This window comes from Phlebotomus papatasi, chromosome 1, assembly GCF_024763615.1.
Source record: "Phlebotomus papatasi isolate M1 chromosome 1, Ppap_2.1, whole genome shotgun sequence".
Lineage (NCBI taxonomy): Eukaryota > Metazoa > Arthropoda > Insecta > Diptera > Psychodidae > Phlebotomus > Phlebotomus papatasi.
The window spans coordinates 96,333,678-96,360,201 of NC_077222.1; the positions used below are offsets into that span (position 1 = coordinate 96,333,678).

Below are 26,524 nucleotides of genomic sequence, written 5' to 3' on the forward strand. Positions count from 1 at the left end.
GCTGCTTTCTCAGATAAGATACCAGAAAGCTTATATATTTACCTACCACATTTGAATTATCTTTAGAAGACTTTCTAGTGACTTTGATGAAACATATTCCCCAAAAAATGTTACGTTTTTCAATTATATTTGCATTTTTAGGCCTTACTTGTGCGTTAGACTTTTCAAGAGTAGTAAGATCTTACTTAGTATATTGAAGTTCCAGTTAAATCGAAAGTGCCTCAATTTTTTTTTTTTCTTAAAGCCTGAAATGGTCGCCGAAACCGGTTATCCCGTGGAATCCCATGTTGTTCAAACTCAAGATGGATATCGACTAACAATGCATCGTATTCCCCATGGAAAAGTTCCCGATGATACAAAGAGGCCCGCTGTATTTCTTCTGCATGGACTTTTAAGTTCCTCTGCAGATTGGGTGGTTATCGGACCCGAACGTGCCTTGGCATATCAACTTGTAGATCGGGGTTACGATGTCTGGATGGGAAATTCCAGAGGAAATACCTATTCCAGAGATCACGTATCCCTTGATCCGAACTTCCCTGCTTTCTGGGACTTCACTTGGCACGAGATAGGAATGAAAGATTTACCAGCAATGTTGGACTACGTTTTGAAGACTACAGGATGGGACAAACTTCATTACATTGGCCATTCCCAAGGAACAACGTCTCTATGGGTTATGCTTTCTCTTTTACCTGAATACAACAACTACTTCCTATCAGTTTCTGCTTTGGCTCCCGTTGCTTACATGTCAAATTGCAAGAGTCCCTTCTTTCGCTTTTTAGCATTAAGCGGTGATACTTTGGAGCTTCTTTCTGGTCTCTTGGGAGACTATGAATTCGCACCAAGTACAACTTTGATGCAGTTAGGGGGGCAATTAACTTGTATGGATTATTCACCATTTCAAGAAGTTTGCTCTAATATACTATTCTTACTTGCCGGATACGATTCTGAACAATTAAATCGAGTAAATAGAACGATTCTAGAAATATTCACACTCTTGTAACATGATTTAATAACTCTTTCAGACTGAACTACCGGCCATGATGGCGAATATCCCTGCTGGAGCGTCAACCAAACAATATGTTCACTATGCACAAGTTATCAATTCAAACCACTTCCGTCAATACGACTATGGACTTCTTGGAAACATACAAAAATATAAATCAACTACTCCACCAGATTATCCTTTGGAAAAAATTACAGCCCCAGTCGGTCTCTTTTATAGTAAGAACGATTGGTTGGCTGCTCTTGAAGATGTTGAACTGTTACGTTCCAGGATTTCAAATACTATTATTAAAGATTATCTTGTATCTTTACCAGAATTCAATCATATTGATTTTCTGTACGCTATCGACGTTAAATTTTGGCTATATGATGAATTGATTAATTTTATTGATAGTCGCAATAATTGAATTTTATTGCATTTAACAAATGTATTGCAGACAAAAGGTTTTTATGAAATAAAATTAGATAAAAAGATAATAATTATTTAACAATCTTCAATTTATTTTAAAATTCAATGAATGACTTATCAGTTGAAGACAAGAATTTGTGTTCCATTGTTGATAAGAGAAAAGAACTTTATGCAAAATAAAAACTTCATTTAGAAATTACATTGATTTTCACAAATCGATTTTGAATTAAGTTATTGATACGATTGATACTGTTTAAGATCTGGGATATTTTCAGGAAGACTTAGTCAGGATATCACTCGTGAAGGATTGTCGAGACTTGATTTTAAATATGACTACCTAATGTTAAGGGGCGACTGGGGCAAAAAGTCACAAATCGAGAAATTCAAAATTCAATATCTTCCAAAATAAAAAAGATAGCTACTCAAAATTTTTTCTATAGATAGCCTTCACAGACCTTCTTCAATGTTGTAAATTTCTTAGAATTCGAACTAGGAATTTAGAAAATAAAAAATATCAAAAATTTTAAATCTATTTTTCAAATATCTTGCTTGCAGAAGATATCAATTATTATCTTTACTCTCCGAAATTGATGCACTGGTGAATATTTCCTAAATAATTTGGATTCTTTGAATAGAAATCCGCTATCTATTTTAGAATTTCACAAAGGTTCTTTTCTCCAGAAATCCTTTTAATAAAAATGGCCAGGTGGGGTAAAAAGTAACAAAAGGTATAGAGCAAAAAGTAGCAAAAAGCGAAGCAATTTCTGATGTCTCACGGCGACAAGAAACGTCATTACCATGTCTCTTCGGTTGTTGCTTGTATTGGTCAAACGATTTGCAGTCATTTGTGTGTTGTTTCTAAAATAACTTGAAAAGCGCTTTTCTCGTTCAGATAGAGAAAACGGTGTTTTACAAATATGTGGACGAATAAATGTGTGGAAATAAATAGATATATCGACCAAATTTAAGAATTTGGTCTAATTTGGTTTAATTTAAGAATTTGGTTGATTCTTATAGAATGATAATTTTTCAATAGGAAAAAGTTAGTTGTCCTAAGCCTGAATCATCAGAAGGTAAGGCACTTCTCCCTATTACAAATTTAAATTTGTAATCTCTATACATTTATAAACACATGAAAGTAACTAAGCCGACATAATTTTCGCATAGACCACATATAAATTTTTTACGATTATGTGAAATTCGCAAAAATTTGAGCAATCAAATGACAATTCGCAATATGATTATTACACTGCTTTCTCAGATAAGATATTTGAAAGAATATATATTGACCTCCCACATTTGAAATATCTTTAGAAGACTTTATAGTGACTTTGCTGAAACATATTCCCCAAAAAATGTTACGATTTTCAATTATATTTATCATTTTAGGCCTTAGTTGTGCATTACCGAAGGATATTATAAGTGACGGAAATGAAATTGAAACTACGACCATCAACTTAGATTTTCCAAGAATGGTAAGGGTCTTCGTTAGGCTACAGTGATAGAGCCAGTTAAATCGAAAGTGATTTAATTAATTATTTTTTCTTAAAGCCTGAAATGGTCTCCGTTACTGGTTATCCCGTGGAATCTCATGTGGTTGAAACTCAAGATGGATATCGACTAACAATGCATCGTATTCCCCATGGAAAAGTTCCCGATGATACAAAGAGGCCAGTTGTATTTCTCCAACACGGACTTTTATGCTCCTCTGCAGATTGGGTTGTTATCGGACCCGAACGTGCCTTGGCATATCAACTTGTAGATCGGGGTTACGATGTTTGGATGGGAAATGCCAGAGGGAATACCTATTCCAGAGATCACGTATCCCTCGATCCGAATTTCCCTGCTTTTTGGGACTTCAGTTGGCACGAGATAGGAATGAAAGATTTGCCAGCAATGTTGGACTACGTTTTGACGATTACAGGATGGGACACACTTCATTACATTGGCCATTCCCAAGGAACAACGTCTCTGTGGGTTATGCTTTCTCTTTTACCTGAATACAACAACTACTTCCTATCAGTTTCTGCTTTGGCTCCCGTTGCTTACATGTCAAATTGCGAGAGTCCTGTCTTTCGCAGTATCGCATTAAGTTCTGACCCACTGGATCTTCTCACCGATCTCTTGGGAGACTACGAATTCACACCAAGTTCAAAATTGATGCAGTTAGGGGGCGAAGCGGCATGTATGGATTATTCACCAACCCAGGAAGTTTGCTCTAATATACTCTTCTTGATTGCCGGATACGATTCTCAACAATTAAATCGAGTAAATAGAATAGTTGTAAAACATTTTAATACTTCTGGATAGTGTCATTATTGATAATTCTTTCAGACTCAACTCCCTGCTATAATGGAGAATTTTCCTGCTGGTGCTTCAACCAAACAATTGATTCACTATGGACAAGTTATCAACTCTAATCATTTCCGCCAATATGACTATGGACTTCTTGGAAATATGGAGAAATATAAATCAACTACTCCTCCAGATTATCCTTTGGAAAAAATCACTGCCCCGATCGCTCTCTTTTACAGTGAGAACGACTGGTTGGCTGCTGTAGAAGATGTTGATCAATTACGTTCCAGGATAGAAAAGACCCTTATTAAAGATTATCTGGTACCTTTGCCAGAATTCAATCATATTGATTTTCAGTACGCTATTGACGTTAAATTTTGGTTGTATGACGAATTGATTAATTTTATTGATAGTCGCAATAATTGAATTTTATTACATTCAACAAATGTATTCCAGATAATAAAAGTCTTTATGAAATCGAAATAGGGAAAATGGTGATTTGACGATCTCAAAGTTTTTTTTTACCATTCAACTTACGACTTATTAGAAGTATGCAAATATTTGTGGACCATAGCTGATAAAGGCAAATCTGTTGCAAAAAACATACGAAATAAACGACACGTTTCCTATCAAATAATAATAATAGTAATGTTAATGCTGGCACTGACTGGGACAATATTTCATAGAGGAACTAGGCCTTCCTATTTAGGGGATTTCTAGACACTCATCATTATTTTTCTTTATAGGGGAGAGCCGGCATGTTTGAGAAACTTTTTTATGTTTTGACTTTAATTTCCAACACTCAGAAAATTATCTTGAAATTTTGTATAGTGGTTAATATTGATTTAATTTCATTAAGAATAATTAAGTTTGAGATGAGGTGGTTTAAGCCACCGTTGACAGTCCCATGCCCCGTTGAATCAAGTGCAGTAAAACTAAATGCCATGCGAACACATTTAACACAAGAGGACTTCCTGGTGACCTAAAGGGGATTCGAACCCGAGACGTTTGCATCATAGAGCAAGTAGGGTAAAGTGGTACAAGTTGGACAATGGTACAATTTGGACAGGGCTTTTTGTCTTGATAAATTTAGTACTTCATTTTTATGTGTATATCTTTAATGCTTTAGTTTTATAATTTGGTTCCTTGTGCTTAGAAACAAATTTTGTACTGTATTTATCAAGAAAAAAGCCATGTCCAACTTGTACCGGCGAATTGTCCAACTTGTAACACTAATTCCAAATTATAAACTTTACCCTACTCTACCACTTGACCTATTGAACGCCTTTTCCTACAAAAAGACTCACAAATGTTCCGGAAGGGCTTACATAGTAAACTTTCAAATACGTTCCGCCAGTTGGTACTTGCGCGTGCAGCAAAATCATGTAGGGAGTTAACCCTAATGATTCAAAGGAATTTTGTATTCTTTATGCAAAATATTTCACTCACTATTTTTTTTTATTGAATATAAGAATTTTGTAGTTATGGTAAACCAAATCAATTTCTCATAGACGATAAGAAAGAGAAAAAAAATAATAAACTACACTATCAACACAACTAGTGAAAGTTATTGAGCGATAAGAATCTTTAATTTTCTATAAATATTGCATGAATTAGGTAGTTGATGCAGAGTAAGCTTGAACCTAACTGATACATAATTAAATAAAAAACAATAACAATGTTGCACTTGTTGTATTTTATTAATTTTCAACAAATCTTTTGTCACGAAATAAATTCCGAGCCAATCTACTATGACACCCTAGGCTTGTTTCCCACAGTGGTAAGTTTCTCTTTCTAATGGATTGTTTTAAGTTACGGTTACGTAATTTATACTTTCTGAAGACAGAAATGATCATTGAGCATGGATATCCTGTGGAAACTCATGAAGTTCAAACAATGGACGGATATCTACTGAATATGCATCGTATACCGAATGGAATAAATAGAACAACAGAATTTACTACCCATAAACCTGTTGCATTTCTTCAACATGGCCTTCTCAGTTCATCTGAGGACTGGGTAGTTCTGGGACCTGAACGAGCTTTGGCATATCTCCTAGCCGATGAAGGATATGACGTATGGATGGGAAATGCAAGAGGCAATACACATTCCAGGCGTCATGTAAGCCTCAGTCCTGAATCTGAAGACTTTTGGAATTTTAGTTGGCACGAGATAGCAATGTTTGATCTACCTGCAATGATTGATTACGTCTTGAAGCATACTGGACAGAAGAAATTGCATTACATTGGGTTTTCTCAAGGAACAACTTGTCTGCTCGTAATGCTTTCTTTAAAACCGAAGTACAACAATGTCATTATAACTGCTCATGCTTTAGCGCCAGTAGCCTACATGAGCAATCTCCGTAGTCCTCTTATTCGAGCTTTTGCACCTTTCATAAGCCCATCGAATAACCTTGAGTATCTTCTAGGAACCAATGAATTTACTCCAAGCAATCTTCTAATGCAATTAGGCGGGCATTTACTCTGCAAAGCTACATCCCCATTTCAGGAAGTTTGTGCCAATGTCATTTTCCTTATAGGTGGTTTTGATTCCGAACAGTTAAATCGGGTAAGTTAGCCCACTTTCCGAATCTCTCGAAATCCTAAATAAGTCTGAAATCATAAGTCTGAAACCTGTATTACTTATGGTACGGCACATGAATATATTTAAATTTTCAGACCCTACTTCCTACCATTTTAACATATACCCCTGCCGGAGCTTCAACTAAACAATTAATTCACTACGGACAACTGTACAATTCTGGATATTTTCGGCAATACGATTATGGTACTTCCAGAAATTCGGTAAAGTACAGAAAGCAAACTCCTCCGATTTATCCTCTGCGCAGTATCACTGCCCCAATTGCCCTATATTACAGTGAAAATGATTGGTTGGCTACTATCGCTGATGTTAAAAAATTGCGAGTTAAATTGAAAAATGTGATAGGAAAATATCTAGTGCCTCTGCCTAAATTCAATCATCTCGATTTCATATGGGCGAAAGATGCCCGTTCGTTACTTTACAACAAGGTTTTGCATATAATGAATTCGGCCATTGATAAATTTCACGAATATTAACCTTTATACGAATAGTCTACTTACGATTAATAAATTTTTAGAGTACTGTAAAATGTTATTGACTATAATTTTATCACCTTACAACACTATGGAAAATTTAAACGATACATTGCTTACATGAGATACATGAAAATCCTGTGTCGATATACCAATAAAAGATAAACCTTTATGATGAACACGCAAAAATTTGAGCAATCAAATAACAATTCGCAATATGATTATTACACTGCTTTCTCAGATAAGATATTAGAAAGAATATATATGGATCTTCCACATGTAAGATTCCCTTAGAAGACTTTCTAGTTACAGTGATACAGCACGGTCTGAAGAATATGTGGCTTTTCTCGATTATATTGGTTTTAGGATTAACTTGTGCATCGTCGAAAGAAATTCCAAGTGATGAAAATGAAATTGAAACGATGACCATTAATTTAGATTTTCCAAGAATGGTAAGAGTTTCGTTTTATAAGGCTATAGTGCAAGTGCCAGTTAAATCGAAAGTAACTAAGTTAATTATTTTTTTCAAAGCCTGAAATGGTCTCCGTTACTGGTTATCCCGTGGAATCCCATGTGGTTGAAACTCAAGATGGATATCGACTAACAATGCATCGTATACCTCATGGAAGGGTTTCCAATGATACAAAGAGGCCAGTTGTATTTCTCCAACACGGACTTTTATGCTCCTCTGCAGATTGGGTTGTTATCGGACCCGAACGTGCCTTGGCATATCAACTTGTAGATCGGGGTTACGATGTCTGGATGGGAAATGCCAGAGGGAATACCTATTCCAGAGATCACGTATCCCTTGATCCGAACTTCCCTGCTTTTTGGGACTTCAGTTGGCACGAGATAGGAATGAAAGATTTACCAGCAATGTTGGACTACGTTTTGAAGACTACAGGATGGGACAAACTTCATTACATTGGCCATTCCCAAGGAACAACGTCTCTGTGGGTTATGCTTTCCCTTTTACCTGAATACAACAACTACTTCCTATCAGTTTCTGCATTGGCTCCCGTTGCTTACATGTCAAATTGCGAGAGTCCTGTCTTTCGCTCTCTTGCCCTAGTGGGTGACTCGCTGAGCCTTCTTACAAGTATTTTGGGAGCGAGTGAATTCTTACCGAGCAGTGAATTGATGCAGTTAGGGGGCTATCTCACCTGCATGGATCATTCGCCATTTCAGGAAGTTTGTACTAACATTTTCTTCTTAATTGCCGGATACGATTCTCAGCAATTAAACCGAGTAAATAGAATAGTTGTAAAAGTTTATTACACCCCTTGCATAGTGTCATGATTGTTAATTCTTTCAGACTCAATTACCGGCTATAATGGCAAACTTCCCTGCTGGAGCCTCAACAAAACAATTGATCCACTATGTGCAACTTATCAACTCCAAACGTTTCCGCCAAATGGACCATGGATTTCTTGGAAATATGTTGCGTTATACATCCGTTGTTCCGCCAGATTATCCTTTGGAAAAAATTACTGCCCCGATCGGTCTCTTTTACAGTGTGAACGACTGGTTGGCTGCTGTTAAAGATGTTCATCATTTACGTTCCAGACTATCTAACGTTGTAAAAGATTATCTTGTAGCTTTGCCAAAGTTCAATCACATTGATTTCCAGTACGCTATCGATGTTAAATTCTGGCTGTATGACGAATTGATTAATTTTATTGACAGTCGCAATCTTTAAACCATAAGATTGTAATAATACTGTTTAAAATCCATAAAGGAATCATTGCAAAAACGAAATAAAGAAATTGAAGATGTTACGTTCTCAAATTTATTTCAACATTCAACGTACGACTTATCAATTATATACAAGTATTTGTGCTCCATCGCTGATAGAAAATTTTTTTTGCTATCAATCTGCGAAATTCGAAAATTACAGTCTTAAATTCCAGATTTGCGTTTTTTCAATGCGATAAGATATGAAGAACATATAAATTTGGACCACCCAAGGAATTTATTTCACAAATTCAATTTAATTTGTGTTACACTGAACTGTAAGATGTTGCGGTACTCTATAATCTTAGCCATTTTTGGGCTAGTTTGTGGTTTACCCACGGATTTTGTGGATGGTGATAATCAAGTGTCTGGAGATGGTTTAACTCGCTTTCCATCAGTGGTAATTTATTTTTCTTCGTTTGGTGCTAATGAAGTTGTTGAAATATTTAAATTTTATTTAAATTCTCAAGACTGAAATGATCGAGTCATATGGATATCCAGTGGAGTCTCATGTGGCCCAGACTGCTGATGGATACCTGTTGACTATGCATCGTATTCCCCACGGCTTGGCTCCTGGGGCTGGACCCGCCCCAAATAAACCTGTAGTATTCCTTCAACATGGATTACTCTCATCTTCTGCTGATTGGGTTGTAATTGGACCTGAAAATGCCTTAGCTTACCTACTCGCAGATCGAGGATACGACGTATGGATGGGAAATGCCAGAGGAAATACTCATTCGAGGGCTCATGTTAGTATCAATCCGGATCGTCGGGCTTTCTGGGACTTCAGTTGGCACGAAAAGGGAATTTTTGATCTTCCAGCTATGATTGATTACATTCTGAGAGATACTGGACGAACTAAGCTTCATTACGTCGGACATTCTCAAGGAACAACTGCCCTATTCATCATGCTTTCTCTTCGTCCTGAATACAACAATGTTATCCTCTCGGCTCATGCACTGGCTCCTGTTGCTTTTATGTCCAATCTCCGTAGTCCATTCATTCGTGCCTTTGCACCTTTTGTTGATACTCTGGACACAATTACAAGTCTTTTGGGCATGAATGAATTCATGCCGAGCAGTACTATGATGCAAATGGGAGGATACACCCTTTGCAGGGATGAGTCGCTTTTCCAGGAAGTCTGTTCTAATTCACTCTTCCTCATAGCCGGATTCAACTCAGAACAACTGAACAGGGTAATTGTAAATTGTAATTTCCTAAACCTCTTTTCTCAATTCCTATTTTTATACAGACCCAATTACCAGTCATTATGGCCAATGCACCTGCTGGGGCTGCTACCAGTCAATTGGTTCACTATGGACAACTCTACAATTCTGGACATTTCCGTCAGTTTGATCACGGCCGACTTGGCAACATGGCTGAATATGGATCATTCTCACCTCCAGACTATCCCTTGGACAGAATCACTGCGCCTATCGCTCTGCATTTCAGTGATAATGACTGGTTGGCCGCTGTTGTGGATGTTCAAGAGCTACGTTCTAAACTTGTTAACGCTGAAATTATCGGAGCATTTCGAGTACCTTTGGCAGCATTCAATCATCTTGACTTTTTGTGGGCTATTGATGTAAGGCCATTATTGTACAATCGCGTTATCAGTCTTATTGAACGTTACGATGAATAAATTCTCTTTTGATTTGAGCTGCAATGTAAACAGACTTTTTCAATTACAAGGTGTTTCTATTAATCAATATATCACTGAACAGCTAAAATACAATTAGAAGACAGATAAGTACTGATAATCTCACTGTAATCCGTTACAGAGAGGTTTTGTCTCGATAACACATCAACATTTGAAATAATAAATTTGCGCTCATTAACCTCTTCTTGAAAACACAACAGTGTGTCATACGTTGAAATTTTTTTGAAGACATTATTTCTGATATCCCCCTACGCGGGTTGCTTGAAAAGTGCGTAGAGAGATAGTTTTATCATTTTATCCCCCCAAGTAAAATAAGTATCCTTTTCCTTTGACTTTAATAGTAAATATAGATAAGATAATATGGGAATAGAATTCCAAAGGATAGAGCGTACGGCCTATTCGAAACATGTCAACCCTGTCGACGGTCGAACCCACCTATCCAAATTCTATCTTCCGTTGACTCTCCCAACCCCTAGCATACCTAGACGGGTACAGAAGACTGTTATATTGTGCTCTTGTTGCTCATGGCAATTGACACCAGTACGTCAGTGAGTGAGAATCAGTCGCCGTGGACAGTTGACTCCGATGAAGTGGAAATAAGGGTAGCAGCCTCAATTCTCCTTTTCCCCCTCAAGAAATTATAATATTATGAGAATTTTACGAACTTTAGTTCTGTATTTATGTTCAGAAAAATCGTCAATCAGAGCAAATGACACTCAAATCATCCAGTTTTTTCTCAGTGGAGATAGGAAAAATTCCTGCCTCCATCCAGAATCGAACTGGAGACCTCTCGTTAACTAGACGAGTGCTCTACCAACTGAGCTATAGAGGCCACATGCTCTGCTTGACTGCACTGAGAAAAAACTGGATGATTTGAGTGTCATTTGCTCTGATTGACGATTTCTCTGTAATAATATTATTTAAGTGAGTCCCATCAGGAATCAGGACTTATAAAAGCTTTAGACAATGCATGAAATTCATAATTGAAAAAATAAATAATAATAATGCTGGCACAACATTCTATGAAGAAATTAGGCCTTCCCCTAAGGGTATTTCTAGACATTCATTATTATTTTTTTTCTTATATGGGATGCAATCCGAACACCTTTAACTCCAGATAAATTCCTGTTCACCTAAAGGGTATACGAATCCGGAATTACTTGCATCATAGAGCGAGTCCTCCACCACTTAACCAATTGGCCAGTCGTTTATCGTCTAAAGTGGTACGGATACAAGCCGTTAAAGTTAAAATAGACTTAAGCTAATCAAAAGAAATTTATTCAGAGGACGTCTAATCGATGATCCTAAGCCCTTATTACGACACTTTGAGATAAGTCTTCATTGCAAAATTTTACTACAAACTAAATATTCTCACAGCTCAGACTGAGACTAGCCCTACAACCAATTGTTGGTGTTGGTTAGACTCAGGATCCGTCGCCACTCGAGCCTGCCTGATATGCTCTACTAGTCCTTAATTCAGTAACCTTAATGAGCTGCTGTTCTGTAGTGATCATGGTATTTCACGGACTCTAAAATTTTTCCAGTCCTCAAGATCTTCCTTTCTCAGGAACTTCCTCTAAGTGATTGATGAGAGTCCATTGGAATAACAATTGAATACTCAAATATAAGTGTTTATTTGTCACTGGACACTCAACTACTTACACTATAATTTCAGCAGCCCCATTTATATTGAAATTCCAGATGAGACGACACTATTTCCTAACCTTTGGACCGATCATATGCTTTGAAAAAATGCTACTTCTAACTTTTGGATAAGGGTTTCTTCCAGTAAAAATTTATCCTAAATTTATTATTACTTGGGATCATCGATCATCGGTTAGAGCTCTTTTGCATCAATCTTCTTTATCCAGTCCAGTCTAATTGATGCCCCTGGCCTTAGAGTGACCAATTATTGTATATCAATAGCCCAGGAACCTAGAGCTTGATGCTCCCCATTTCTCAGTCAGACCAAGACTGACTCCCTCTCAATACTAACACTCTGTTGCGGTACTGTTCTATAAAGGGGAAGTAACTCACGATTTTCAAATTATGACAGTTGTTATTTTGATAGAGGAATTGGCTTCTACAAAATATTTTATAGGTTCATCCTGAGTCTATTTTGTCCCTTATTAACTGACCTAAGTTAAGTTCTTTTCTATCTTAAATCAGTTAAACCGTATTGACCCTCAACAATTGACTATCTCATAAAAAAATTTACCATAGGAAATGAAACCTTACATTGAAGCATATGAAAAGTAAATAGTACTAAATTATATTAATTAATCACTCTTCACTTATTTGCGCTGCTCCACGAACTTTTCGAGCAACCCGTATCGTAATTTGTCATCAGATTGATTTTACCTTAAACCATTTTATTGCGCGCTACACGGCAGTGAAAATATACATTAAAATATTATGATTTAACTACGATGTCAAAAGCTATTTGAATAGTATATATGCTGTTGAGAAGCTTTCAATAGTCGCAAATTTAAGTTCTGGTGAAGTCAACGTGAAAAAGTGTTTTATCAGGTGATCCGATTTAAATGCTTTTAACAGAAAAAAATTGTTTTTAAAAATTCTGGAAATATTTGTGGAAAGATATCTTTTGCTAGGCGTTGAAAAAAAATGGCAGACCCTATCAGAACGTTTATAATAATCTTTGTGCTTTTTTATTTCTTGGGAGAAAGATTCAGTGTGATCGTAAAATCGTCATAATTATTATGACGATGTAATTGAACGATATCTTACGTGTTCTCAAAAGACTTTGTATATTGCTCAAAACTAAATAATAGCCACTCAGTAGAACCCCATGTTGAGGGTCTACTCAAAATCCTTAATTAATTCTTTTATATGTGATAAGATAATGAAAAGCTTTAAAATGGAAAAAGCAATGAAGTATTGCTACAGATCGAATTCCGATTTCTTGGTGAATTAGTGCCAGTTGTATGAGAAAATGATTAAGGTGTTTGCGGTTTGTGCTATTTTGTTGGGGTCTTCTGTATTTTCTGAAGAAATATATGACAATTACGAAGTGATTACTGATATACCATTTGATATGGCAGGAGCCAAGCCCAAGCTCTTTCCATCTGTTGTAAGTAGCGCCAAATTTTTCTCACAGTGAATTTAAAGAGATAAAAAGGTAATAATCTGAATCTAATACTTGGAATTACAGACAGAATTGATTAAATCTCATGGATATCCAGTGGAAAGTTATGAAGTTCAGACAGAAGATGGTTATCTCCTTACAATGCATCGGATTCCACATGGCTTGGCTCGTGAAGCAGGTCCAGCTCCCAATAAACGCGTTGCATTTCTTCAACATGGACTTTTGTGCTCATCAGCCGATTGGGTTGTAACTGGGCCTTCAACAGGTTTAGCATACCAGTTAGCAGATAAAGGATATGACGTTTGGATGGGAAATGCTCGAGGAAATACCCATTCCAAGGCACATATCACTTTAAGTCCCAGTTCTTCAGAATTTTGGCAGTTCAGTTGGCATGAAATAGGAATATATGATGTCCCAGCCATGATTGACTATGCATTGAATGAAACTGGACAAAGCCGTTTGTACTACACTGGACATTCACAAGGGACAACAGTTCTATTCGTACTGCTTTCACTTCGACCTGAGTACAATGAAAAAATTATTCTAGCTAATGCCTTAGCACCAGTATCGTATATGAGGAATATGAAATCACCTTTCTTCAGGGCTTTGGCTCCTTTTGTATTCATCTTGGATAAGATTGCCAGTCTTCTGGGCATCAATGAATTTGCACCTAGTAGCGCTATGTTGCAGTTGGGAGGTTTTTTTCTGTGCAGAGATCAGTCCATTTTTCAAGAAATATGTGCTAACGTCATCTTCTTAATTGGTGGATTCGATTCAGAACAACTTAATAAGGTAAATACTATATAAATTTATATTTTGCACAAAATACTAAAAACTAATTCTTGTAGACCATGCTACCACAAATCACATATTATACACCTGCTGGAGCTTCGACAAAACAATTTGTTCACTACGGCCAGCTTTACAATTCGGGCAAATTCCGGCAGTATGACCACGGCTGGTTAGGTAACATGCAGATCTACAATACCTTTACTCCACCTGAATATCCAATTGAGAGAATCACAGCCCCTATTGCCCTATATTACAGTAAAAACGATTGGTTGTCTGCAGTTAAAGACGTTGAGCAACTTAAGTCTAGAATAGAGAATATTTTAGTGAAAAGCTACAATGTCCCATATGAAAAATTTAATCATCTTGATTTTCTCTGGGCCATTGATGTTAAAACATTAGTTCATAACCATGTTATCGCGTTGATGGATCAATTTCCCGAATCATAGCCTGTCCAAAAATTGTACTACTTAAAAAACAAAATCAAACTCTACCTAATTGTTACCAACCTTATGTAAATTGAAAATAAATCGTTACTGATAACATCGAAATCACACAATAATAATCTTAATATTTTATGAAAAGATGTGTGTGCATTACATTGCTTGATGTTTTAGTCTCACATTTACATACGAACACTGCAACAATGGTAAATATTAGAATCCAAGAATTATGTAGATATTCATTATTTGTGTTAGCAGATAATTGGCTAAACGATAAGAATTATATATGGAAAATAGTGTTGTATTTTAAATCGCTTTTATAATTTGGATAATACAAATTGTTGAAATAAACCAAAAAGCATGGTTGTCGAGGGGAAAGAGAGGAGTGAATGGATAAGAGAAAAAAATGTCCCGAGATAATATTGACTTATGGAAGGGGTCACCAAAGAACGGAAGTCGATATCTCATACCATTTGATCTCTAGCCCGAAAACAAGCTTAAAGACAAATAAAAAATATACAAGCCAATGTGAGGAGACCTCGACCTCGGGGCAGACCTAGGACAAGGTGGCTGAATTATATTCAGAATCAAGCATTGGAGCGTCGTGAGATTCAAGGATTCAACCTGAATATCTTTCTGAAGTGGCGGAGGATCAACAGGCGTGGGCTGAACCATGATGTTATGGGCCAGCGACTCTTATAGTCTCCTATAGACTCCTATTGGAAGAAACGGGTGAAAATGATGATGATATTTAAAAAAAAAAGATACACCAATCAAAAATAGTTAACGGATTTATTAGGGGATACCGGGGTAGAATTAGCCATCAAATGAGATTTTTAATTACGTATAATTTGTACAAAAAATGTTGTGATTCATTTACTTACCTTTTTATATTTTCTACTTACCATTCCTGATTTTTTTACTTACCATTTTAGAGTTTTCTACTTACCATTTTAGAGTTTTCTACTTACTATTTTAGATTTTTTTACTTACCATTTTAGGTTTATTTACTTACCATTTTAGATTTTTTATTTACCATTTCAGAATTTTTTATTTACCATTTTAGATTTTTTTTACTTAACGTTTTTCAATATTTTACTTAACAATTTTGAATTTTTACTTACCAATTTCTTTTTTTACTTACCAATTTTGAATTTTAACTTACCAATTTTGATGTTCTACTTACCAATTTTGATTTTTTACTTACCAATTTTTATATTTTACTTACCAATTTTGAAGTTTTACTTACAAATTTTGACTTTTTACTTACAAATTTTGATTTTTTGCTTACCAAATTTGCATTTTTAACTTAACATTTTTGAATTTTTTACTTACCATTTTACCAAAATACTTACCATTCTGCTGCAGCCATATTTTAATGAGTAGGAAGGGAAGTATTTATTTAGAATAAAGGGTGGTCTCCTCAATATTCCTTCAAAGGAAAACTATAGGATGCCAATATCTAATACTATTCGTGGATAATTCTACCCCGGTCTCCCCTACTGATTGGGTTCGATGCATCGGGATTGAAATTTAAAAACCTTTTTAAAATATCCAAACTTAAGCAAATCGGTTTAAAAATCAGTTCTCCAGAGTGGTTAAATGTTTGAATTCGAGCAGTAATAATTATTATAAAATACACGTCACAGATTTTGTATGGTCATTTTGTCACAGAAGGAATAACAATAGGAAAACTTCATCAATATTAGATCTCTGTATTTTTTTAAAATTGAAAAAATAAGTAAATTATTATTTTAATTCACTTGTATATTTGAAATAAGGCCAATTATTCGAGACATTTTTATTAAGGATAGTGGAATTAAAGCAAATAAATCTTTGGACTCTTATAAATCAATGAAGTTGTACTTGGCTTGATAAACTTGCACATAAGTGGAATTAAGCCTGAAATTTATCTCATGGTTGTTTGTAGGTCATTACTTTATTGTCCTTATATTATCTATATGACTAAAAGAAAGCCGTAAAGATCGTATGCGCGGGAAATTTCTTAGAACAAGCATCATTTTAAACATATTATTATCCTGAAGCAGATTTGAGTTTAAAGTTTAAATTTGAACTACACGTATTCGTCTAACCCCAGGGCGCTTATCGCCTAATTTCCTTATATTATACTACCCACTTGTATTAAATTAAGAGTGAATGTGAACCTTTGAATATAACAAAAATAACAAAAGATATTAATGACTTCTTTTCCTATAAATAGTCCATTACAAATTATACAAAACATTCTAATCAATAAGAATTAGTTTCTATTTTCCCCATCTATCTGAAGCGATATAATTAGGTTCGATTGTGCTTTTGAAGACAATGTAGAGGATTTCGATAATTACATTTTCCCACTTTATAAATATAAAAATTGTCGCATTTAAGCAATATCTAAGATTTGTGATATCAATTTTTGCTACTTGTAAAGTTCTTTATGATAACACTTCAATTTATAGACCACTGACACGAGTCACTAGTTTGTACACTCAATCCAACTAAATTAATTACAGAATCAGTCGAGCACTCAACATCAATAGCATGACTTTCCCTGTAACTTTCTTTCTATTGCCCGAAACCACAGCAATATCACTTTGAAACACAGAGTACTTGTGTTAAATAAATTTAGACTCACAGTCTATCTATACATTGCCCGCATTATTTTTCGGATAATTAGAAGATAAAATAAAATTTTGAATTTGTTCAACGTCTCAAAAATATATGTAATACTGATTAAGATTAGGATTTGTTTATGGGTTGATTATATCTTTTCGGAACTGCTGTACCCAGGCTATTTAGTTAATTACTTAATTGATTAGTGTACCCACTGAAGCCCCCTATTTATAATAGAAAAAATTATTTATTATTTTGTAGCATTAATATAAAAATTTAGAACAGAGATTAATAAAAAAATATATTGGATAATTATTTGTTTCTACAGCCCATTAATTAACAAAAACTTCACAGATTAATTTATTTTCTCTATATAAACTACATTTCAAATGAAACATGTTTTTCAAATAAATACTTATAAAATTTTACACAAAATGTGTGATACTTTTGTGAAAAAATATACACATTTTTGACACACGATGGACACGATATAGGGGAAGTGCTCATAATTTTGGACAGTCTGCTTATAAGCATCGAAGTTCCAAGTTTGAAGTGCGATATTTTCTATACTAATTGACATTTCTTGTTACTCTCTTTTCAGAAGGGTTGTTTAGAAACTTAGCAAGCTATTTATCGTCTTATTTTTATTAAAATTAGTTTTAATACGTTTAAAAATGAATTGATAAGTAGAGGTGACCTTTGCTCTTATTTTGGACAACTTGTTTATTAATTTGGCCAACTTGGCTGTAAATTTGGACAGCTAATCCGCCTCAATAGGATGCCCATTGTTCTTCATTTTATGAACCAATCTTACCAAGTCCTCTTCCTGTTCATGTAAGGGAAACGTAGAATGTCACAAGAGGCCCGGACACTTTCCATATCATTCATTAAAGTGAGTTGACTTCGATACTCCAAGTACGTGCGGATTCGCTCATTCCCTGACCTTTCTGGGAGCCTTTCAAGGCATTTCTCGCTACATCTCTTTCGTAGAGATGATGCTCCTTTGTTTCTCCAGGCATTTGTCCAACCTAGTCATCACAAAAGCTAAAACTTCGCGAAATTTCGTGAGAAAAGCACCTGTCCAAAATAAGAATCATCACCTCACTGTTGAATGTCTTAAAAAATTTCCCATTTTTCACACGAAAAATATAATTCACAAGGCAAATCTCACTTCAGGTCAAATGTACAAATCACCACTAACGTGAATCAACACAATATTCAATGAATATTCAATAATATCACTCAAAAACAGCGAACAAACTTTGTTAGTACTTCACCAAAACTAAATAAGACTGAAGTAAGCCACGAAGTTCTGTCATATTTCTCGTAAGCAATTGCTCACACTGAATTTTCAACAAAGCAATTTCAACTCAAATCATATTCAAATTTTAACGTATTTAGTATTAAAATCTTCCAAAAAGAACAAATATTTAGATAGAATTCATTATTCGTCAAATATTGGAATAAAAATCCATCATTTTAATCAATTTATTTTTAGTGTCCAATGTTATCCTCAAAGTGTCCAAAATAAGAAACTGGACAAAATTATGAGCATTTCCCCTAACAAAAAGAATAGACAAATCAAAGTTTTGTACGAAAGGAAACGAAAAAAATGATCTTGAAGGGTTAGCCAAGGCTCCAACAGTTTATTGAGGATTTTTCAAATTACCTGAAGGTACGAAGATTCCCCAGTTCTGCAAATGATCCTCGACTTACCAAGGGTTCTTGGAATTCTTGAGTTCTTAAGATATTTCAATAATATACCGGACTGCCGATGGTTTCAATTGCTGTCCTGAATTATATCCAGTGCTCCCGCGAGTTTCTGAACATTTCACGAATCTTCAAGAATTTCCACCAAGGCTCACGAAAAAGGCCCGCACACATGCAATAATTTTTATTAATTACAATTTATTTGTGAAGTGGAAGCTATCTCGCGACTTAAGCCAATTTAGGCGATTCCAGTGAATAATTCTTGTTGTTATAATTGAATTTATGAAGTCAATTGACAAGTACTTTTATTTTCTAAAGAGTATTAGTGCATTTCAGTAGAAATATCTTCATAAAAACCTATAAAATCTATGTTATGTGGATATAAGTGAATGCTAAGCCTATTTTGTAATGTGTCAGGAACTAACTTGGCTAAGAACAAACTTAGTCGTCTCATTATGCTACGATCGAAAAAACACATGTTCCATAGGGAACACTTGTTGGAAATTATGTCAAAATATTGGATTTAATTAATATATCTACTAAATTGCAAGTAATATGACGTCTTATCAATAATCTACCTCATCCTGTAAGGCTACATGGTAAAAAATTTCTGCACACATTTGTTCCAAAAATTAGCTCGTCCACGGACACCATAATTTTTTGGCACAATCATGATCATTTTACGAGACTCAAAAAGATAATCAATATTAGTAACGAATTCGAGATTCACTTCCCCTCTTGCTGCCAGCCCTCGCATATTGCATATTAATAAGTTGATCCTTATTTGATGTTCCTTATGAACTTTCGCAATCGAAATCCATCTCGACTGAAGTATAGTACTTTACTGTAAAACGACATCGTTTACACGAATTTGTTCCCGACAATGGAAACAAAAAGATTTACCATATGAGTAACACTTTCGTTCCAAAAATTACCTCGTCCACGGACACCGAAAATTTTTGGAACAAATATGCTACAGATGTAGGAAAAATATTGTTATAAAAATATGCACCAATTTGTTCCTGACAGTAGGAACAAACCAGCCGAGTGAAACAAATTCTATTCCAACTTTTAGGAACAAATTTGTATAAAACGAAATCAACTCAAATTTGTAGACATTCCACCGTATCAAAACGGTTCCAAAAGAAAACTCTAACGAAATTGTAACTATATTTCATAACAAAACTGTAAAGGAAACTTTTTGGAACAAAAACATATCTTCTCTAGGTACAAATTAATTCCAAAAAAAATTGTCCCCAGGAAAACTTGTTCCAATATTTTGGTCAGTGTCCAAAAGTTTTTACCGTGTAGGTGAACGAGGTGAACCAAATTCCAAATGACACAGAAATGGGTGTTAAAGGATCCTAACACGAGTTCTTAAAGTGCCAATTAGTGTTCCTTCCACCCTAGTCAGTTTATTTAAATATATTTTATGTTCATTTGACAAATAAGTTGTGAAAAAAAAATGTTTAGCTACGTGAAATTGCCTCACGCTCCCCTAATTGTAATAAAAAGCATAACAACGATTATCCTTGTTTTTTACTGTATGGTTTAATTTTAACTAGACAGGTTAGTATTGCAGAACTCAGAATTAGAACACAGTAAACGTGCATATATATATATATATATATATATATATATATATATATATATATATATATTTTTTTTATTCTTGAAATTTTTCTTTACTTTCAAGCAATCAGCGAAATCTTTTCTATTCCGTTGCCTCTTCATTGAGAAGATGTGAGAAATTTCCCATGTATTGGAAGTGATTTTTCAAACCATACTACTACCAGTATATAGTCATCAGATTACAGAGTAAATAATGCTCAGAAAGTTCAGTTGTGTTGTGAAGTTTGTGATTCAGTGCGCGTGTGTCAAAATGATGAGATTTAATAAGTTGCATACATCATGCAGACAATTGCGAGCTTTCGTGTGTTATCCAAGCAAAAAGGAGCAAATATTTCACTATTTCATAATATCCTTTCATCTTTCAGTTAGATATAACGCAATCTTACGGTTACAATGCTGAGGAACATGTAGTGCAGACAGATGATGGTTACCTTCTCACATTGCATCGTATTCCTCATGGCGTGAAGACACGTGAAAGTGGAAGCGAAGGAATTGTGTTTCTCCAACACGGATTACTCTGTTCATCCGTTGATTGGATAGTAGCTGGCCCAAGTAGAAGTCTACCCTACTTACTGGCAGAACAGGGCTATGATGTGTGGATGGGTAATGCCCGTGGGAATAACTATTCTCGACGACATGTGTCCCTTAAGCCTAAAAGTAGAGACTTCTGGCAATTTAGTTGGCACGAAATTGGGATTTATGATCTTCCCGCAATGATTGATTATACGCTCAATAAAACGGGACAAACATCTCTGCACTACATTGGTTACTCCCAAGGAACAACCGCATTCCTCGCGTTGGCATCAATGCGAAATGATTACAGCAAAAAGGTGTCTATGTTCCAAGCTCTAGCACCAGCGGTGTTTTTGTCAAATGCCAAAAGTCCATTTATTAAAGCTCTGGCACCTTTGGCAAATCAAACAAAGTTCCTGCTAGATTCGATGGGTGTCCATGAACTTTTCCCCAATGATACGAATATAGTTCAAAAGGTGCGAAAGTCTCTCTACAGAAATAATGCTGTGGTACAGAGTTTGTTGACTAATATCTTATTCATCATTGCTGGGTTTGATTCACAACAAATGGATCTGGTAAGTGAAGACTTTGAAAGCTGAGTTTTAAGATTGATTAACTATGTTCAATACATTATTTGCTCGCAGTTGCAAAAAGGAAAGCAACACAAACATAAACTATCTTTTCAAAATCAAAAAGATTTCTTTTTAATTATTTTTCTTTGAACCGAACTTAGTTTAAATAAATTCAAAATAAAATCAACTTTATCTTGATATATTTATTTTTTATAAGATTTGCATTGTTAAAGTTGCATCCTTGAAGTGTAAAAAAAATCCGTTCAAGATTTTTTTTCAAAATTTCTGAAAAATTATGTCACGCTGTTTGTCTGTCTGTTTGTTTGTACGTCCGGCCGTTACCACGTCTAGAGGCCAAACGATTAGACATGGAGACTTGGAACCTTCAGGAGACCTCTCGATATGTTGATTCTGGGACCATTAACATGAACCTTATTTTCTGCCACCCCTCCCCTTTCCCTCCAAAACGCGTTGTGCGATTTGTTTTCATTTTTGGATGTTTTTAAGAGGTTAATTAGGCGGACATTTCGTTCATATACGAAAATCCGTTAAATTATTCCTAATAATGGTTCTTCAAAGTTAAAGGTTAAAAAGGCTTTAGAATCGCATTTATAATCTGAACGGTATCAGAGCTCATTGGAAAGGTCTTGGAATTCCTAACAAAACTTAACCTATTCCAATCCGATTTTAATACCTAATTTTTATTAGAAATTCGAAATAAATACTCCTAAGGTATTTCTGGCAATATTTTGAGTGATTGGTGAAATCTAAAATCATACACTGGTATCGCTCATTCAAAACTTAATTTTTAGGATTTTTATTTTGATGTCTTTAAAAAACAGTTTTGTGTTAAATATATAACTAATACAGGTAACATAATCCTTTGATTGGAAATATTCATTAAAATTTTACTCCATTTTGCTAATTTGTGTAATTGATTGAGGATTGGATGTATAAAAATTATTAAATTTTGCTGTTTTTTTAAACAGTCAGTGACACAAATCATGTGAATTCTTGTCTCTCACTCTTTAAAAAATATGTTCTGAGTTCTGATAATTTATTTCAATTGAATTTAAATTTATTTAGAATTGACTTTTATTTCTTCACTTCGTGTACGCCTATCAACATTTTAACAAATGTGAAAATTGTGATATTTATGTTAATTTTGCAACAAATAAAGAAATCTTAAATTGAAATTTCAGTTGAAAAAATTATTATTAGAACGTCAGAATACAAACATAAATATAAACTGATTTTATATGTGTCTCAAATAGAAAGTGAGATTATTTAAAATGCCACGTAATACATTTTATATTGATGGGTTGTATGTAACAACCAAGGGGGAGATATTAAGGTGAAAATGTGTACAACATTTCCAGACACTTCCACAATTTATATAGAAGAGCCCTTTATAGTTCCAGTATTTCGGAAGACTCCAGAAGTGACTTCCAGCACTTCTTACATTTCATGCTCTTTTCATACTTAGGAATCAATAAATTTATTTAGTATTTTAAAAAATCTATTTAAGAAAATAAAAAAAAATCTCAAGAAATTTATTTTTACTATGTTTTTTATATTTTTGGAATTTCTAGCATCAGTTATTTTTGCATACTAATGATATTTTAATATAATTTGTGTTTTACGACCAACAGTTTCTTTCTATGAATTTTCTAAGAGACCAATGAAGCTACTTTTTTAATTTATTGAAACTGTTTTGAAAAGCCTGTAATAGACCAAAAGTACGAGTGAAACAACTAATTTAGAAGCTTCAGAAGTACATTATTGCCCAAACATTTCTTGGCAAAGTTATATTCGATAAATCAGATGAAAACAATTATTAATTTTTCTTTTTTTTTCTTTTGGGTTGTTTTTAATCCATAAATACCTATTATTTAGGCATTTCAGAAAAATTATTTAATTTAATATCGTATCAAAACTATTTTTTCCCCAAAAGTTGATCATTTTTTATCGGCTAAAAGTTTCTTAACATATTTGAAAAGTTACTTAACGTACTCTGAAAAATAATTAAGCGCCAGGTTAGCGGTCAGATCAGTGAGATATTTTTAAGGTAACTCTTAAAACCCCGTGTACCACAGCGCTCTTACTTCATTGCCATTCACCCGAAAGACTTTATACCTGTTCAACGTTCAACCACAGCACAGGATCCGGCAAATCCTGTACTCCGGAATTGGATAGAGAGCTCTTTGGTTAAAAGGTTACCACCAAAATATTACCAAAATAATCTGTAATACAGTCCCCAAAATCTTAATAATCTCTTTAATTTATTATTCATAAATTTTCTTCTACTCGAATACTCACAATGTTGCCATCAAATTGATTCAAAATCAACTGCAATAGCTATATTATTATTTGCGAGCAACTTACATAAATTTGAAACTTCTGTAAAAATTAAGGTAAATTATACTGTAATGAAAAAGGCACGTTTTTCATAAATAATGAATATTGTGAATAAATTTATAACCTTTAACTGAATATTTCTTCAGAAAAATTAAGTAAGATATAAGAGATTTTATCGTTATTTACTACATTTTATTATCGTAACAGAAGTTGTAAAATGTCAACAAATTTTTCGAATTATACTGCCGCTCGAATTTAAAATCTGAGCTAAAAGTGGCGTATAGGGTAATGTGTGGTGTTTCTGGACAAGGTGCTTTTCGGGACATAATATGGGTATATTATATGGGCATATACACATCAAAAATCCTCCAAATCCTCTAAATAAATAAAAAGTGACTTCATTTTCACTTGTACACCACTTGCGACTCTAATATCTCGCCTTGGTAACAACGAATACTAGAAATGGAATTAAAGGTTATTTTTTAGAACACAGATAACGAGTAGAGGGTTTCCACAGGTTTCTCGAGAAGGTTGGTCTGCACACTAAGCCGGCAATAGCCGCATTGAACTAGAGTTAAAATAAAAGATGTATAAATTTGAAATTAAATTAAACTGAAAATATCTTAAATGCTAATAACGAAAAACTTTGAAATAATTCAGCTTCAGTAGCCTTATTTAAATTACAGGTTTAAATTACAATTTATAACGTCTTCTTATTTGCAGAAACTCCTTCCAAGAATACTTGAGAATACACCAGCAGGTGCATCTGTAAATCAAATAATTCATTATGCACAGTGTATTAATTCAGGCGAATTCAGGTTATTTGATTATGGAAAATTGGGCAATGAGATCAAATATGGTTCAAGGATTCCTCCGAAATATCCCATTGAGGAAATAACTACTCCAACTGTGATCCATTTTGCTGAAAATGATTGGCTTTGCACGGTAAAGGATGTCGAAAAGTTAATCCAGAAATTACCAAATATTGTTGCTAAATACCAAGTGCCATTTCCAAAATTCAATCACTTGGACTTTATCTATGCTCTACAAGCACGACAATTAGTCTATGAAAATGTACTGAGCATACTCAAAAATACCTCAAACTTCCGAGGAATGACTAGAATGAATAAAGGTTAAGCTTAATCCTTTGTTGATGTGAATTTCTTTGGGTGATGGTACAAAGTTTGTGTCGGCTATATCGCTTTTGAGTTTCCAGACTATATCAGTTTCAGCCCCAATAAATTCAATTCCTTTTATCATCACATCAAATGAGTTTACCAAAGTTCACAATTGCTGCAAAAGGTGGATAAGGGAATTCCATTAGAATCTTGCTGAAGCTCTCGAAGATTACAACTTTGTTCAATGGTGTTGAGAATGTTTCGTATTTAAGTAAAATTCAATTTCTTATCTGTCACAAATACTAAATCTTATCTGAAAAGTATCACTGAGCAATCGTCAGCAAAGTTTCAATACAGTTAGAAAGTTGTGCAGTTATGCATTATATTGCAATTTGTTGCATATAGCACTATAAGACAAATGGTAAATTTTCGTGATAAAATCTTAATACGCATTAACTTTTTCAATGAATGATGAGAAGAATTTAATCCAAATGGAATTACTTTTTATGAAAAAAATAAGCAGTTTGAGACAATAAGTTTCTAATTTTCAAAATTTTAATATTTATTACAAATGTGTTCTTTCTTAAATGTAAATTTCACTATTCTTCACCACAAGTTTGTTGAACTGCCTTTCAATTGGCTGATAAGTTTTACTGTAATTTGTTATTAAGGGAAAGTCAAATATTTATACTGTATCAATAAAGAATCCCGCATAGTGTAAATTTTCTTCTATAGCACATTATTAATCACATAGATGAATACAGTTTTATTGCTTGTTTATCGCCGCCACATAATGGTCTAATAATATTCTCAACATTACTGATTCATAATTGGAATGAATTGAATTTCAAATTGCCTCTAGACATTATGTATATAGTGACCGTGATTCATTTTGGATGGATGAGTTTTCGAAAAGCCACTATCCTATGGCCAGATATGCATAAATGCACCTCCCATTCTAAAATTCATTTATTGAGAAAAATTAAAGTAAAAAAAATCTACATTTTTTGTAAGAAAAATTTAAAAGATTCTTCTCAAGGAATCCTAATAGAGAACTTTTGGACTTTGCATGAAGATGTATATTTTTAAAGAGCAATAAAATTATGAATTACAGATAAAAAAAGTAAGATGATTATGTAACATAGGTATTCAGCATAAGGGCGTTCTTTCTATGAAACTCTTGTGAGAAAATATTTCTGAATCGCAGGGAAACTTGGGACAAAATGTTACATAACTAATATTTTATTTTTCATAAGCTTCCAGAAACATTGGAGATTTTTTTCGGGTCATTCTTATATAAAAAAAACATTCTACATACCTACACCCTTACCAAAGACCAGAGACGCTTTTCTGTATTTCGAAGGTAAATGAACATCTCGAGCTATATTCTAAAAGTCGTTCTTGTGAAGATTCTCAAAAATGCTGGGGCAAATATTGAAAAACATAAGTTTATTGAGTTAACAAGTAGCTTACGACTTACGTCATTACGATAATAC

The 26,524-nt window shown here is 34.2% G+C and overlaps 7 protein-coding genes and 1 non-coding gene across 8 annotated transcripts; 7 read left to right on the forward strand and 1 right to left on the reverse strand.

The window, feature by feature from the left end:
* Positions 1–133: 133 nt before the first annotated feature.
* On the forward strand, positions 134–1,000 carry LOC129809574 (lipase 3-like). The gene is made up of 2 exons (XM_055859517.1): positions 134–173; positions 245–1,000. The coding sequence occupies exon 2, from the start codon at positions 251–253 to the stop codon at positions 998–1,000; it is 750 nt and encodes a 249-aa protein (XP_055715492.1). The 5' UTR covers positions 134–173; positions 245–250.
* A 1,729-nt stretch (positions 1,001–2,729) lies between these two features.
* LOC129809900 (lipase 3-like) lies at positions 2,730–4,192 on the forward strand. The gene is made up of 3 exons (XM_055860047.1): positions 2,730–2,886; positions 2,963–3,679; positions 3,746–4,192. The coding sequence occupies exons 1-3, from the start codon at positions 2,767–2,769 to the stop codon at positions 4,130–4,132; spliced, it is 1,224 nt and encodes a 407-aa protein (XP_055716022.1). The 5' UTR covers positions 2,730–2,766; the 3' UTR covers positions 4,133–4,192.
* Positions 4,193–5,384: 1,192 nt separating this feature from the next.
* Positions 5,385–6,783, forward strand: LOC129809581 (lipase 3-like). The gene is made up of 3 exons (XM_055859531.1): positions 5,385–5,486; positions 5,549–6,274; positions 6,385–6,783. The coding sequence occupies exons 1-3, from the start codon at positions 5,385–5,387 to the stop codon at positions 6,781–6,783; spliced, it is 1,227 nt and encodes a 408-aa protein (XP_055715506.1).
* Positions 6,784–7,074: 291 nt separating this feature from the next.
* LOC129809902 (lipase 3-like) lies at positions 7,075–8,558 on the forward strand. Its single transcript, XM_055860049.1, has 3 exons — positions 7,075–7,232; positions 7,312–8,028; positions 8,096–8,558. Exons 1-3 carry the CDS (start codon positions 7,116–7,118, stop codon positions 8,477–8,479), a joined length of 1,218 nt encoding a protein of 405 aa, XP_055716024.1. The 5' UTR covers positions 7,075–7,115; the 3' UTR covers positions 8,480–8,558.
* A 179-nt stretch (positions 8,559–8,737) lies between these two features.
* Positions 8,738–10,186, forward strand: LOC129809901 (lipase 3-like). The gene is made up of 3 exons (XM_055860048.1): positions 8,738–8,914; positions 8,985–9,710; positions 9,767–10,186. Exons 1-3 carry the CDS (start codon positions 8,798–8,800, stop codon positions 10,154–10,156), a joined length of 1,233 nt encoding a protein of 410 aa, XP_055716023.1. The 5' UTR covers positions 8,738–8,797; the 3' UTR covers positions 10,157–10,186.
* Positions 10,187–10,933: 747 nt separating this feature from the next.
* Positions 10,934–11,006, reverse strand: Trnat-agu (transfer RNA threonine (anticodon AGU)). Its single transcript has one exon. It is a non-coding gene; the product is annotated as a tRNA-Thr (tRNA).
* A 2,060-nt stretch (positions 11,007–13,066) lies between these two features.
* On the forward strand, positions 13,067–14,620 carry LOC129809903 (lipase 3-like). Its single transcript, XM_055860050.1, has 3 exons — positions 13,067–13,265; positions 13,347–14,072; positions 14,129–14,620. Exons 1-3 carry the CDS (start codon positions 13,128–13,130, stop codon positions 14,516–14,518), a joined length of 1,254 nt encoding a protein of 417 aa, XP_055716025.1. The 5' UTR covers positions 13,067–13,127; the 3' UTR covers positions 14,519–14,620.
* Positions 14,621–20,677: 6,057 nt separating this feature from the next.
* LOC129809904 (lipase 3-like) lies at positions 20,678–26,151 on the forward strand. The gene is made up of 3 exons (XM_055860051.1): positions 20,678–20,768; positions 20,833–21,555; positions 24,634–26,151. The coding sequence occupies exons 1-3, from the start codon at positions 20,718–20,720 to the stop codon at positions 25,045–25,047; spliced, it is 1,188 nt and encodes a 395-aa protein (XP_055716026.1). The 5' UTR covers positions 20,678–20,717; the 3' UTR covers positions 25,048–26,151.
* Positions 26,152–26,524: the final 373 nt, after the last annotated feature.